This window comes from Ranitomeya imitator, chromosome 2, assembly GCF_032444005.1.
Source record: "Ranitomeya imitator isolate aRanImi1 chromosome 2, aRanImi1.pri, whole genome shotgun sequence".
In the NCBI taxonomy this organism is placed as follows: domain Eukaryota; kingdom Metazoa; phylum Chordata; class Amphibia; order Anura; family Dendrobatidae; genus Ranitomeya; species Ranitomeya imitator.
The window spans coordinates 485,625,659-485,639,678 of record NC_091283.1 but is presented as its reverse complement, the minus strand read 5'-3'; the positions used below and the strand labels follow the sequence as shown (position 1 = coordinate 485,639,678).

Sequence of the window (14,020 nt, the reverse complement as noted above, 5' to 3'; positions counted from 1 at the left end):
GGCCTCTCTTTCCTCCCCGCAGTCACTCAGTTCCCGCTCCATACTCCCCTCCAGTCAGCCCTCACACAGGGTTAATGCCAGCGTTACCGGACCGCGGTGTAACGCACTCCGGTTACGCAGCTATTAACCCTGTGTGACCAACTTTTTACTATTGATGCTGCGTATGCAGCATCAATAGTAAAACGATCTAATGTTAAAAATAATAATCATTTAAAAAAAACGTTATTCTCACCTTCCGCTGTCGCGTCCTGTCCTCGGCACTGCAAGCGGCAGGTTCCGCTTCCAAAGATGCTATGGGAGAAGGACCTTCCATGACGTCACGGTCATGTGACCGCGACGTCATCACAGGTCCTGCGCTCATACCAATCCTGGGACCGGAAGCTGCCGAGTACACCGCACACAAGCGCCGTAACTACAACGGGCACTTCGGATGGTATGTTTCTTTTTATTTTTTAACCTGTTACATACGTGGCTGGGCAATATACTACGTGTCTGTGCTGTATACTATGTGACTGGGCAATATACTACGTGTCAGTGCTGTATACTACGTGGCTCTGTGCTGTATACTACGTCGCTGTGCAATATACTACATGACTGGGCAATATACTACGTCGCTGGGCATTATACTACGTCGCTGGGCAATATACTACGTGACTGGGCAATATACTACGTGACTGGGTAATATACTATGTGACTGGGCAATATACTACGTGGCTGGGCAATATACTACGTGGCTCGGCAATATACTACGTGGCTGGGCAGTATACTACATGACTGGGCAATATACTACGTGGCTGGGCAATATTCTATGTGGCTGGGCAATATTCTACGTGGCTGGGCAATATTCTATGTGGCTGGGCAATATACTACGTGACTGGGCAATATACTACGTGACTGGGCAATATACTACGTGGACATGCATATTCTAGAATACCCGATACGTTAGAATCGGACCACCATCTAGTAGATTATAATTTGCATGTTGAATATTTGGTTAATAATCTGTCTCAGAGTATACAAACCAATTAACAGTCATGTACTGACCTGTATTATCAGGCCAACTGGAATTCTATGAGCACGGAATGATAGTTAATATGATCGTTTTTTGCACTTGGATCATGCTATTTGCAGCACATCTCTTGTATACACAAAACAATGTGCTGCCATTAAGGATAATTTTTAGGCCTGCTTATTATTGAACCCGATGAATAAGTTATCTGAATTGTTCATCAGGTGATTGGGGGCCTGTTTACACAAACTGATAATCCCCCGAAAAAAGAATTCCTATGAATGCTCATTTCCAGATTATTGGTTTGTCTAAATGGGTCCTAACTAGAGTTGCTGTGAATCAATTTACAAAACCCAGTGCATTGGCCATGTCAATAATCTGTGGCCGCTGGATGGGAATCTCTTAACTGATGGCTTCCCCGGATCCTCTTTTGATTAGCCAGCCTAGTGCAACCGCACTGTGACATTGCGCCAGGTCAGTTAATGAAAAGAAGAGCCATGGATGCTGCCAGGTAAGAGGCGGTTTTGGTCGACAGACTGGGTCCTATGAATCCATTTGCACCAACACAAACCCTAATACTAACCCTGCATCACTGTACAGCTTAGGTTAGGTCCAAACAATTTTTTCCTATATGATTTTTTTCCAATCTATTTTAAGTATTTGGCTGTATTTGCAGCAGCCAAAGATTTAGCTTTAAGATTTTTTTCTACGTCTTCTTGAAATTTGTAATACGTGGATACTGTACGGTTACTGTGGGGTTGTTCCCCATCCTCAAAAATGATACATGCCAACATACAGGCTCACAAAATTAGAATATCATCAAAAAGTTAATTTATTTCAGTTCTTCAAAACAAAAAGTGAAACTCATATATTAAATAGAATCACTACAAACAGAGCGTGCTATTTCAAGGGTTTATTTCTGTTAATGATGATGATTATGGCTTACAGCCAATGGAAACCCAAAAGTCATTATGTCAGTAAATTAGAATAATTAACACAAAACACCTGTAAAGGCTTCCTAAGCATTTAAAAAAGTCCCTTAGTCTGTTTCATTAGGCTCCACAATCATGGGGAAGACTGCCGACTTGAAAGATGTCCAGAAGGCAGTCATTGACACACTCCACAAGGAAGGTAAGCCACAAAAGGTCATTGCTAAAGAAGCTGGCTGTTCAGAGTGCTGTATCCAAGCATATTAATGGAAAGTTGAGTGGAAGGAAAAAGTGTGGTAGAAAAAGGTGCACAAACAACAGGGATAACTGCAAACTTGAAAGGATTGTTAAGAAAAGGCTAAAAGGCTATTCAAAAATTTGGGGAAGATTCACAAGGAGTGGACTGCTGCTGGAGTCATTGCTTCAAGAGCCACCACACACAGACGTATCCAGGACATGGGCTACAAGTGTCGCATTCCTTGTGTCAAGCCTCACATGACTAATAAACAAAGCCAGAAGCATCTTACCTGGGCCAAGGAGAAAAGGAACTGGATTGTTGCTCAGTGGTCCAAGGTGTTATTTTCAGATGAAAGTAAATTTTGCATTTCATTCGGAAATCAAGGTCCCAGAGTCTGGAGGAAGAGTGGAGAGGCCCAAAATCCAAGCTGCTTGAGGTCTAGTGCGAAGTTCCCCAATCAGTGACAGTTTGGGGAGCCATGTCATCTGCTGTGTAGGTCCACTGTGTTTTATCAGGACCAAAGTCAGTGCAGCTGTCTACCAGGAAATTTTAGAGCACTTCATGATTCCGTCTGCTGACAAGCTTTTTGAAGATGGAAATTTAATTCTCCAGCAGGACTTGGCACCTGTGCACACTGGAAAAAGTACCAATACCTGGTTTAAAAACAACAGTATCACTCTGCTTCATTGGCCAGCAAACGCGCCTGACCTTAACCCCATAGAATCCATGGAGTATTGTCAAGAGGAAGATGAGAGACACCAGACCCAACAATGCAGATGAGCTAAAGGCTGCTATCACAGCAATCTGGGCTTCCGTAACACCTCAGCAGTGCCACAGGCTGATCACCTCCATGACACATGGCAATGATGCAGTAATTGATGCAAAAGGAGTCCCGAACAAGTATTGAGTTCATTTACTGAACCATACATTTCAATAGGCCAACATTCTAGATTTTAAAATCAATTTTCAAGCTGGTGTTATAAAGTATTGTAATTTATGGAGATAATGACTTTTGGGTTTTCATTGGCTGAAAGCCATAATCATCAACATTAACAGAAATAAACACTTGAAATAAATCACTCTAATAACTCTATATAATATATGAGTTTCACTTTTTGTATTGAAGAACATAAATAAATTAACTTTATGATGATATTCTAAATTCTGTAAGAAGCACCTGTAGGTATGCGCCTTATGTACAAAGTTGCTCTATACAAGTTGTATGCAGCCATAATAAAGAAACATGCCAATCTAGGGGCCTATACTGTACCATTATCTGTCTTAGATTTCCTACGGGGGCATTTGGAGTCTTTTTTTTTCTCTCTGTGATATACCGTATATAGAATCAGTAAAAAAACAGGCATTGTCATGTCTTATGAAAGGCTTTATTATTAAGGTATTATATGGCATCTGACAATGCACAAATGTTACATATTATGGAACCATAGAGACTCTGCTTGCCTCCATATAGGCCCTGAGGTGTCTTGGCTTCCTTTAAAAGTTAGTAAAACATTACTGTACTTACCTGTAATAAATAAACCACCATAAAGAATTTCAATGGGAAATGCTTCAGAATGTTTCTTATACAATAAAAAGAGTTTGGTATCGTGTTAACCAGCTGAAAAAGAAGTTTTATTGCTCAGTTATAAGCTAGGTACAAACTGATGTTTCACAGCAATCAATATAGAAAACACATGTCTTGCCTACTGAAGAGGCCCATATTGTCTCTAAGCCTAGCTGTTTAACAACATTTCTTTTATTTTGCTTGCCATTGAACCGTGTGATTTTCAAGACTATTATTTCATTTCCTTTACTGAGAAAAATAAAACTTGCTTCTTTCACATAAATAATTTATAACATTCAAATAATAATGTTAAGATATTAAGAAACAAGACAATGATAAAGAAAAGGGAGGCACTTGTTCACATAAAGGAAAAAAAACCCAACACTTTCAGACAAAGACATGCCGTTTCTCTGTACGTAGCAGTCATGTATTTGGTTGTTAGCTGGAATTATTTCATCCCATAACAAACATCTGATAAATTTGTAGGAAGGGGAAGTTGGGGATCTGGTTTTCATCTATACATGCCTTTCCCCTTTCTCACAGAGTTGATAAACTAAACACTATAAGTTAATGAATAAATTGTCCATTGCTGTATGTTTCATGAACAATCTATCCTGTGAGGTCAGCTATGTTGATATGAAATAAGAATAATATATTATATTTAAGGGAATCAATCAGGTGTTTTTTTTGCCTCCTACACTGCCATCACCACCACTGTTCCCTTCTTCTCCTGTACTAAAATGGTGCTTGGTAGCCCATGTCATCTCAAGACCTTCCTCATGAATGTCAATCATGACAGACTGGGTGGAATTAGGGTATGTTCACACGTTCCTGATTTCCATACTTTTTTTTTCAGGACTGTTTTTTAAAAAACTGCAGCTCTTGGCAGAAAACGCAGGTCCTTTTTTTGGTCCTTTTTTGATGCGTTTTTTGATCCTTTTTTTTATGCAGTTTTCTATGCAGAGTCTGTGTGTTTTCTAGGAAGTTTTTTAGGGTTAAAATGGCTGAAAATACCCTAACCCTACCCCTAACCCTAACCCTACCCCTAACCCTATTCTAACCTTAGTGGAAAAAAAAAAAAATTCTTAATTTTTTTTTATTGTCCCTACCTATGGGGGTGACAAAGGGGGGGGGGGTGTCATTTACTATTTTTTTTTATTTTGATCACTGAGATATAATCTATCTCAGTGATCAAAATGCACTTTGGAACGAATCTGCCGGTCGGCAGATTCGGCGGGTGCACTGCGCATGCGCCCGCCATTTTGCAAGATGGCGGCGCCCAGGGAGAAGACGGCCGGACGGACACCGGGACGCCGGGTAAGTATAAGGGGGGGAGAGCATCGGAGCACTGGGGGGGGGCATCGGAGCACGGGGCGGTGGGATTGGAGCACGGGGGGGCGGGAGCGGAGCACGGGGGGGCAGCCACACTCCGCCCACGCACTTCCGCCCGCTTCCCCGCACTTCCTGCTGCAGCGGTTCTGCACCACAAACCGCAGTAAAACCCGCAGATATTTTTTTCATCTGCGGGTTTTACTGCGGGTTTGACCTCACAATGGAGGTCAATGGGTGCAGAACGGCTGCGGCTCCGAAAAAAGAAGTGACATGGTACTTCTTTTTTCCCGCAGCTATTCAGCGCGGCTTTTTTTTTTGATTTTCCGCATTGTGGGCACAGCAGTTCCTGTTTTCCATAGGGTACAATTTAATGTACCCTGCATGGAAAACAGCTGCGGACCCGCAGCGGGAAAATCGCGGCAATTCCGCATGAAAAAAAGGATCGTGTGAACATGGCCTTAGAGTCAGGACAGATCGATTCATTTCTTGATAGTCTACAGGTCCCTAAATATAAACTGCACAAGCAGGAATTAAAACTTAAAGGTGTATTCCCATCTCCAAAATCCTATCCAAATATTTAGTAGATGTAATAATAATATAATATTGACACATAACTCCTATTAGAAATGTAGTATGTAGTTCTCCTGATTTGCTATATAGTTTACCCCATGTGCAGGGCATTCCAGTAGATTAGGTATCCATGGTTCTGACAACTCATATAGTGTCAGTTAGTTGTTAGTGGTCATAATCATGGATACCTGAGCTACTGCACTGCCCTGCACATGGGGTAAATGGCATAGCTAATAAGAAGAATTATACTATATTTCTAATTGGACTTATTTGTTAATATTGTTATTATTACACCTACTACATATTGGAACAGGATCTTGGAGATGGGAATATCTCTTTGAGCATCAGCTCGGACAGGTAATATGCATATTAAGGGAGAGGACATTAAAAAAATTTTAATCAAAATTTGGCACCTGTTTGCCATGCATAATGTAGAAAGTGTATGATAGTGGTGGCAGTTTGGGGGCAAAAAGTACTTGACAGGTTCACATACAAACAGCACTCTGCAGAACAATAAAAGGCACTTTTAGGGCCACAACTGACACCTGAGAGGCAGTCTAGCAGCAGAGGGGGTAAAGGCAGTAATTTATCCAGTAGTTTGCAGCTACAAAACTAATAAACAAAAGCTGCTTCATCATATTATAACTAACCAGTTTACTAACATACCAACTATGATAAATTACCCACCCTTCAATACGGAATGGAAGAAAAAAAAAATAGAAATGAAACATGTATAAAAGAGTATAGAATAAAATAGATGTATAAAACTCGTTAGGCATTCCATATGCCAGAATATATTAAAGACCAGGAATGTACAGTGTGATAGATTGCAGGTCACAGTCAAAGCTTCATGAGCCAAGAGAACAGACTGCATAATCCATGGCTTTTTCCCTTCCAAACCTTTCATCATATAAAAGGAATGGACACCTTGTATAAAAGCAAAAATATTTACAGGAATGGAAGATATCACTCTGCTGTTTGCTCCTCCCGGAGACAGTTTCTGCTGGTGCATTATCAAATCCACACAGAGGTCTTTCCATCTCCAGACCGGCTGCTGACACTACTCTTACTTGAGCCTTTCTTGGACCTCTTCTCTTTGGTAGAAGGTTGGCTATTATGGTTACTGTAAGCTTGGATAGCAGATTCCAGGCGTTCCTGAGCCACACGGACCTCCCGGTGAAGGTGTTCTAGTTCAGTCGGAATACTGTCCTCGCCGTTCCCATACTGCTGTTCCTGAGCAATGTTGGCCCTGTTCTGTTTATAAGCCATTTTGGCGTTTGTAAGTTCTGTGTAGTGGATCTGATCTGGTTTCACAGCTATGTTATATCCAGGGGGAGCTGAAGGCGTATTCCATGAGAAAGGATAATTATATGATGAGGAATCATCCATTTGTTTCCCTCTGTTATTAAGTGCATCCCGTATGGTCCCAAACCCAAGATGAAGCATCTCCCAAACATTCAGGAGCAGGCACAGACAGCTTACTCCATACATGATTAACAAGAAGATGGTCTTCTCGGTGGGCCGGGATATAAAACAGTCCACTGTATGTGGACAAGGATTTCTGTGGCATTCGTATTTTGTAATCACTTCAAATCCATACAAAAAATATTGGCCAGCCAAAAATCCAATCTCAAAAACGGTCCTAACCAACAACTGCAGGACATAAATTCTTAATAGTCCATCAGCTCTTATCCGCCTTCGTCCATCATGTTTTATCTTGTTATGGCTTACTTTCCCTCTGTCGCTGTCTAGTTCAGTCTCTGGATACATCATGGGGTCCTCTTCGTTGTCATCTTCCACTTCTTCAAGAGCACGATTTTGCTTCCAGCGCAAAGACAAAGCTCTAACTCTGGCCTTCCTGTCATACTCGTTACGTTCTTCTATTTTTGCAATTTTGTGAATAGCATAGCCCAAGTACAGGAGAGGTGGCGTTGCCACTAAGATAATCTGGAATACCCAAAACCGAACATGAGAAAGGGGGGCAAAGGCATCATAGCAAACGTTCTCACATCCAGGTTGATCAGTGTTACACTCAAACTTAGACTGCTCATCATAGTAAATGGATTCTCCTCCCACAACCGTCAAAACAATGCGGAAAACTATCAGTACAGTCAGCCAAATTTTTCCAACAAATGTCGAATGATTATGGATTTCTTCTAAAAGGCGTGTCAGAAAACTCCAGCTCATGTTGCTTGTTCCTCCTTGAATATAAAAGGGAAAATCTAGTCAATTTTAAAAACACACACATTTTTCTGTTTACCAATTCAATATATAACAGAGTACACCAACAAACACATGCAAAACGTGAGACAAGTGGTTCCTCACAAAAAAAATCTGAATACGGAAAAAGATTATAAAGGTCAGATTACGCAGTCACTACATTAGTGCAAAATTTATGATTAGCCATTGGCTTAAAGGGAATCTGTCACCCCATTTTAGGTCTATAAGCTATGGTCATCGCCATCAGGGGCTTATCTACAGCATTCTATAAGCCCCCGATGTAACCTGAAAGATAAGAAAAACAAGTTAGAATATACTCACCCAGGGGCGGTCCCACTGCGGCCCGATGGGCGTCGCGGTCCGGCGCCTCCCATCTTCATACGATGACATCCTCTTCTTTGCTTCCTGTCACGGCTCCTGCACAGGCGTACTTTGTCTGCCCTGTTGAGGGCAGAGCAAAGTACTGCAGTGCGCAGGCGCCGGGAAAGGTCAGAGAGACCCGGCGCTTGTGCACTGCAGTACTTTGCTCTGCACTCAACAGGGCAGACAAAGTACGCCTGCACAGGAGCCGTGACAGGAAGCAAAGAAGAGGACGACATCTTATGAACATGGGAGGCGCCAGACCCGGACCGCGACGCCCATCGGACTGGACCACCCCTGGGTGAGTATAATATAACTTGTTTTTCTTCTCTTTCAGGTTACATCGGGGGCTTATCTACAGCATTACAGAATGCTGTAGATAAGCCCCTGATGGCGGTGCCCTTAGCTTATAGGCCTAAAATAGGGTGACAGATTCCCTTTAATAAAACCAGACAAGCTTAAACTGAACTGCAAGATAAATCAGGAAAGATGCGCAAATGACAATATGGAGAGCATTCGGTGTACAAGATATTTACTATAATCAATGCTAACAATTATAGTCTAAGGCCCCAATTTATCACTTGCGGTTTTTAAGTCACTTTCCTTTCTGTCGGGTGGTATTAGTTGCCAGGTTTGCCACCAAATTCTTCTTAATGGAGCATGCAGTTCGCGAAGGGAACTGCTTTGCAACTTTTGGGCGCCAAAAGTCACATGTTTCACAAAACGGTTCAAAAAATTGAACCAAAACACCGATGTACTCAAAAATACACCATGGGTGGACTGGAGTTGAAGCAAGTTTTGGAACTTTTTATAAAGTCATAATTGCTAAATCAGGTGAAAACATCTGGAATCGCTAAAAAATTCACCCACAAAGCAAAAATAACCCACAGGTGAGCACATATAAAAGTGACTAAAAAAGGAGCAACTAGAATAATGAATTGGGTGCAAACAAAAAAAGGCACAAAACTAGACAAAAAACAAGCACAAAGGCAATGATTAATCAGGCATGAAGTATATATAAGCTGATATTATTCACTAGGTTATATTGAACTTCATTCATGATAACAGGTTTGATATTTGTACATGAAATCACCAGAAAAATGCCAAGAATTGCAAGTAATTTAGTAAATTCTAAAAGGTTACAGTGGGTATGGAAAGCATTCAGACCCCTTTAAATTTTTTCACTCTTTGTTTCATTGCAGCCATTTGGTAAATTCAAAAACGTTCATTTTTTTCTAATTAATGTACACTCTGCACCCCATCTTGACTGAAAAAAAAACAGAAATGTAGAAATTTTTGCATATTTATTAAAAAAGAAAAACTGAAATATCACATGGTCATAAGTATTCAGACCCTTTGCTCAGTATTGAATAGAAGCACCCAAAATTCAGAGTGCCGATCTTGCATCAGTCGAACATCCTTCAATTGAATGGGTCTATGCACATGTCAGAGTGTTTTCACAGACCGTGTGTAAGGCTATGTGCACACGTTCAGGAATTCATGCAGAAAATTCCTGTGGAAATCCGGACAGTTCTGCCAGATTTCCGCATGAAATCCGCATGCGTTTTTTTGCGCGGTTTTGACGCGTTTTTGCGCGTTTTTTCCAGACACTTCCCAATGCATTAGACAGTGGGAAAACCGCGAAAAAACCGCAAAAATAATGAGCAGGTTCATTATTTTTCCGCATGGCGTTTTTCATGCGGAAAAACGCACATCATGTGCACAGAAATTGCGGATTTCATTAAAAATGATAGGATGCTTAATGTATGCAGATTATTTGCGGTTTTATAGCGTTTTTATAGCGCAAAAACGCTAAAAAACCGCAAATAATCTGCAACGTGTGCACATAGTCTTAAACACGCAGACATGTCCATTTTTGCCCAGACACACGGGCCACAAAACGTGCCACACACGTGCACACGAACGGCCGCCGGGGAAGTAGTGCTACTGTAAGGGCTGTTCTCCGGTGACTGGTGCTGAACGCGGCTTCCATCCATTGTCACCTGCTCTGCATTAGCACTGCTCCCAGTTGTAAACTGTACATTCCCCAGACATGGATTATGCCGTGGGACTGACTGTACGCTGGACAGGTATATTGTTGTTTTTTTTTTTCTTTTTTTACAGGAGATCGAGGGCTTCGCTTGAATTAGCAGACTAATAAAGATGGGAAACTTTGTGGTGTATGATTTCATTAAAAGACATTATTCTGTGTGGTGTGTTTAACCCCTTTACCCCCAAGGGTGGTTTGCACGTTAATGACCGGGCCAATTTTTACAATTCTGACCACTGTCCCTTTATGAGGTTATAACTCTGGAACGCTTCAATGGATCCTGGTGATTCTGACATTGTTTTCTCGTGACATATTGTACTTCATGACAATGGTAAAAATTATTTGATAGTACCTGCGTTTATTTGTGAAAAAAACGGAAATTTGGCGAAAATTATGAAAATTTCGCAATTTTCCAACTTTGAATTTTTATGCAATTAAATCACAGAGATATGTCACACAAAATACTTAATAAGTAACATTTCCCACATGTCTACTTTACATCAGCACAATTTTGGAACCAAAATTTTTTTTTGTTAGGGAGTTATAAGGGTTAAAAGTTGACCAGCAATTTCTCATTTCTACAACACCATTTTATTTTAGGGACCACATCTCATTTGAAGTCATTTTGAGGGGTCTATATGATAGAAAATACCCAAGTGTGACACCATTCTAAAAACTACACCCCTCAAGGTGCTCAAAACCATATTCAAGAAGTTTATTAACCCTTCTGGTGCTTCACAGGAATTTTTTGAATGTTTAAATAAAAATGAACATTTAACTTTTTTTCACAAAAAATTTAATTCAGCTCCAATTTGTTTTATTTTACCAAGGGTAACAGGAGAAAATGGACCCCAAACATTGTTGTACAATTTGTCCTGAGTATGCCAATACCCCACATGTGGGGGTAAACCACTGTTTGGGCGCATGGCAGAGCTCGGAAGCGAAGGAGTGCCATTTGACTTTTCAATGCAAAATTGACTGGAATTGAGATGGGACGCCATGTTTCGTTTGGAGAGCCCCTGATGTGGCTAAACATTGAAACCCCCCACAAGTGACACCATTTTGGAAAGTAGACCCCCTAAGGAACTTATCTAGAGGTGTGGTGAGCACTTTGACCCAACAAGTGCTTCACAGAAGTTTATAATGTAGAACCGTAAAAATAAAAAATCATATGTTTTCACAAAAATTATCTTTTCGCCCCCAATTTTTTATTTTCCCAAGGGTAAGAGAAGAAATTGGACCCCAAAAGTTGTTGTACAATTTGTCCTGAGTACGCTGATAGCCCATATGTGGGGGTAAACCACTGTTTGGGCGGATGGGAGAGCTCGGAAGGGAAGGAGCGCCGTTTGACTTTTCAAAGCAAAATTGACAGGAATTGAGATGGGACGCCATGTTGCGTTTGAAGAGCCACTGATGTGCCTAAACATTGAAACCCCCCACAAATGACACCATTTTGGAAAGTAGACCCCCTAAGGAACTTATCTAGAGGTGTGGTGAGCACTTTGACCCACCAAGTGCTTCACAGAAGTTTATAATGCAGAGCCGTAAAAATAAAACAACATTTTTTTCCCACAAAAATTATTTTTTTAGCCCCCAGTTTTGTATTTTCCTGAGGGTAACAGGAGAAATTGGACCCCAAAATTTGTTGCCCAATTTGTCCTGAGTGCGATGATACACCATATGTGGGGGGAACCACTGTTTGGGCACATGGGAGGGCTCAGAAGGGAAGGAGTGCCATTTGAATGCAGACTTAGATGGAATGGTCTGCAGGTGTCACATTGCGTTTGCAGAGCCCCTAATGTATCTAAACAGTAGAAACCCCCACAAGTGACACCATTTTGGAAAGTAGACCCCCTTAGGAACTTATCTAGATGTGTGCTGAGCGCTTTGACCCACCAAGGGCTTCACAGAAGTTTATAATGGAGAGCCGTAAAAATAAAACAAAAATTTTTTCCCCCCAAAATTATTTTTTAGCCCCCAGTTTTGTATTTTCCCGAGGGTAAGAGGAGAAATTCGACCCCAAAAGTTGTTGTCCAATTTGTCCTGAGTACGCTGATACCCCGTATGTTGGGGGAAACCAACGTTTGAGCGCATGGCAGAGCTCGGAAGGGAAGGAGCGCCATTTGGAATGCAGACTTAGATGGAATGGTCTGCAGACGTCACATTGCGTTTGCAGAACCCCTAATGTACCTAAACAGTAGAAACCCCCCACAAGTGACCCCATATTGGAAACTAGACCCCCCAGGGAACTAATCTAGATGTGTTGTGAGAACTTTGAACCCCCAAGTGTTTCACTACAGTTTATAACGCAGAGCCGTGAAAATAAAAAATCTTTTTTTTTCCCACAAAAAATATGTTTTAGCCCCGAGTTTTGTATTTTCCCAAGGGTAGCAGGAGAAATTGGACCCCAAAAGTTGTTGTCCTATTTGTCCTGAGTACGCTGATACCCCATATGTTGGGGTAAACCCCTGTTTGGGCACACGGGAGAGCTCGGAAGGGAAGAAGCACTGTTTTACTTTTTCAACGCAGAATTGGCTGGAATTGAGATCGGACGCCATGTCGCGTTTGGAGAGCCCCTGATGTGCCTAAACAGTGGAAACCCCCCAATTATAACTGAAACCCTTATCCAAACACATCCCTAACCCTAATCCCAACAGTAACCCTAACCACACCTCTAACCCTGACACACCCCTAACCCTAATCCCAACCCTATTCCCAACCGTAAATGTAATCTAAACCCTAACTGTAACTTTAGCCCCAACCCAAACTGTAGCCCTAGCCCTAACCCTAGCCCTAACCCTAGCCCTAACCCTAATCCTAACCCTAGCCCTAACCCTAGCCCTAACCCTAGCCCTAACCCTAGCCCTAACCCTAGCCCTAACCCTAACCCTAGCCCTAACCCTAGCCCTAACCCTAACCCTAGCCCTAACTCTAACCCTAGCCCTAATGGGAAAATGGAAATAAATACATTTTTTTAATTTTTCCCTAACTAAGGGGGTGATGAAGGGGGGTTTGATTTACTTTTATAGCGGGTTTTTTAGCGGATTTTTATGATTGGCAGCCGTCACACACTGAAAGACGCTTTTTATTGCAAAAAATATTTTTTGCGTTACCACATTTTGAGAGCTATAATTTTTCTATATTTTGGTCCACAGAGTCATGTGAGGTCTTGTTTTTTGCGGGACGAGTTGATGTTTTTATTGGTAACATTTTCGGGCACGTGACATTTTTTGATCGCTTTTTATTCCAATTTTTGTGAGGCAGAATGACCAAAAACCAGCTATTCATGAATTTCTTTTGGGGGAGGCGTTTATACCGTTCCGCGTTTGGTAAAATTGATGAAGCAGTTTTATTCTTCGGGTCAGTACGATTACAGCGACACCTCATTTATATCATTTTTTTATGTTTTGGTGCTTTTATACGATAAAAACTATTTTATAGAAAAAATAATTATTTTTGCATCGCTTTATTCTCAGGACTATAACTTTTTTATTTTTTTGCTGATGATGCTGTATGGCGGCTCGTTTTTTGCGGGACAAGATGACGTTTTCAGCGGTACCATGGTTAGTTATATCTGTCTTTTTGATCGCGTGTTATTCCACTTTTTGTTCGGCGGTATGATAATAAAGCGTTGTTTTTTGCCTCGTTTTTTTTTTTTTTTTTCTTACGGTGTTTACTGAAGGGGTTAACTAGTGGGACAGTTTTATAGGTCGGGCCGTTACGGACGCGGCGATACTAAATATGTGTA

The 14,020-nt window shown here is 41.3% G+C and overlaps 1 protein-coding gene across 5 annotated transcripts in view; it reads right to left on the bottom strand.

The window, feature by feature from the left end:
• Positions 1-4,903: 4,903 nt before the first annotated feature.
• GJC1 (gap junction protein gamma 1) overlaps positions 4,904-14,020 on the bottom strand; it is a 154,725-nt gene continuing 145,608 nt past the window's right edge. For all 5 annotated transcript variants that reach the window (XM_069751393.1, XM_069751391.1, XM_069751390.1 and 2 more), the window contains one exon: positions 4,904-7,843. In XM_069751393.1, coding sequence (XP_069607494.1) covers positions 6,657-7,829 — 1,173 coding nt within the window. In that variant the 5' untranslated portion in view covers positions 7,830-7,843 and the 3' untranslated portion in view covers positions 4,904-6,656. The remainder of the gene's footprint in view (positions 7,844-14,020) is intronic.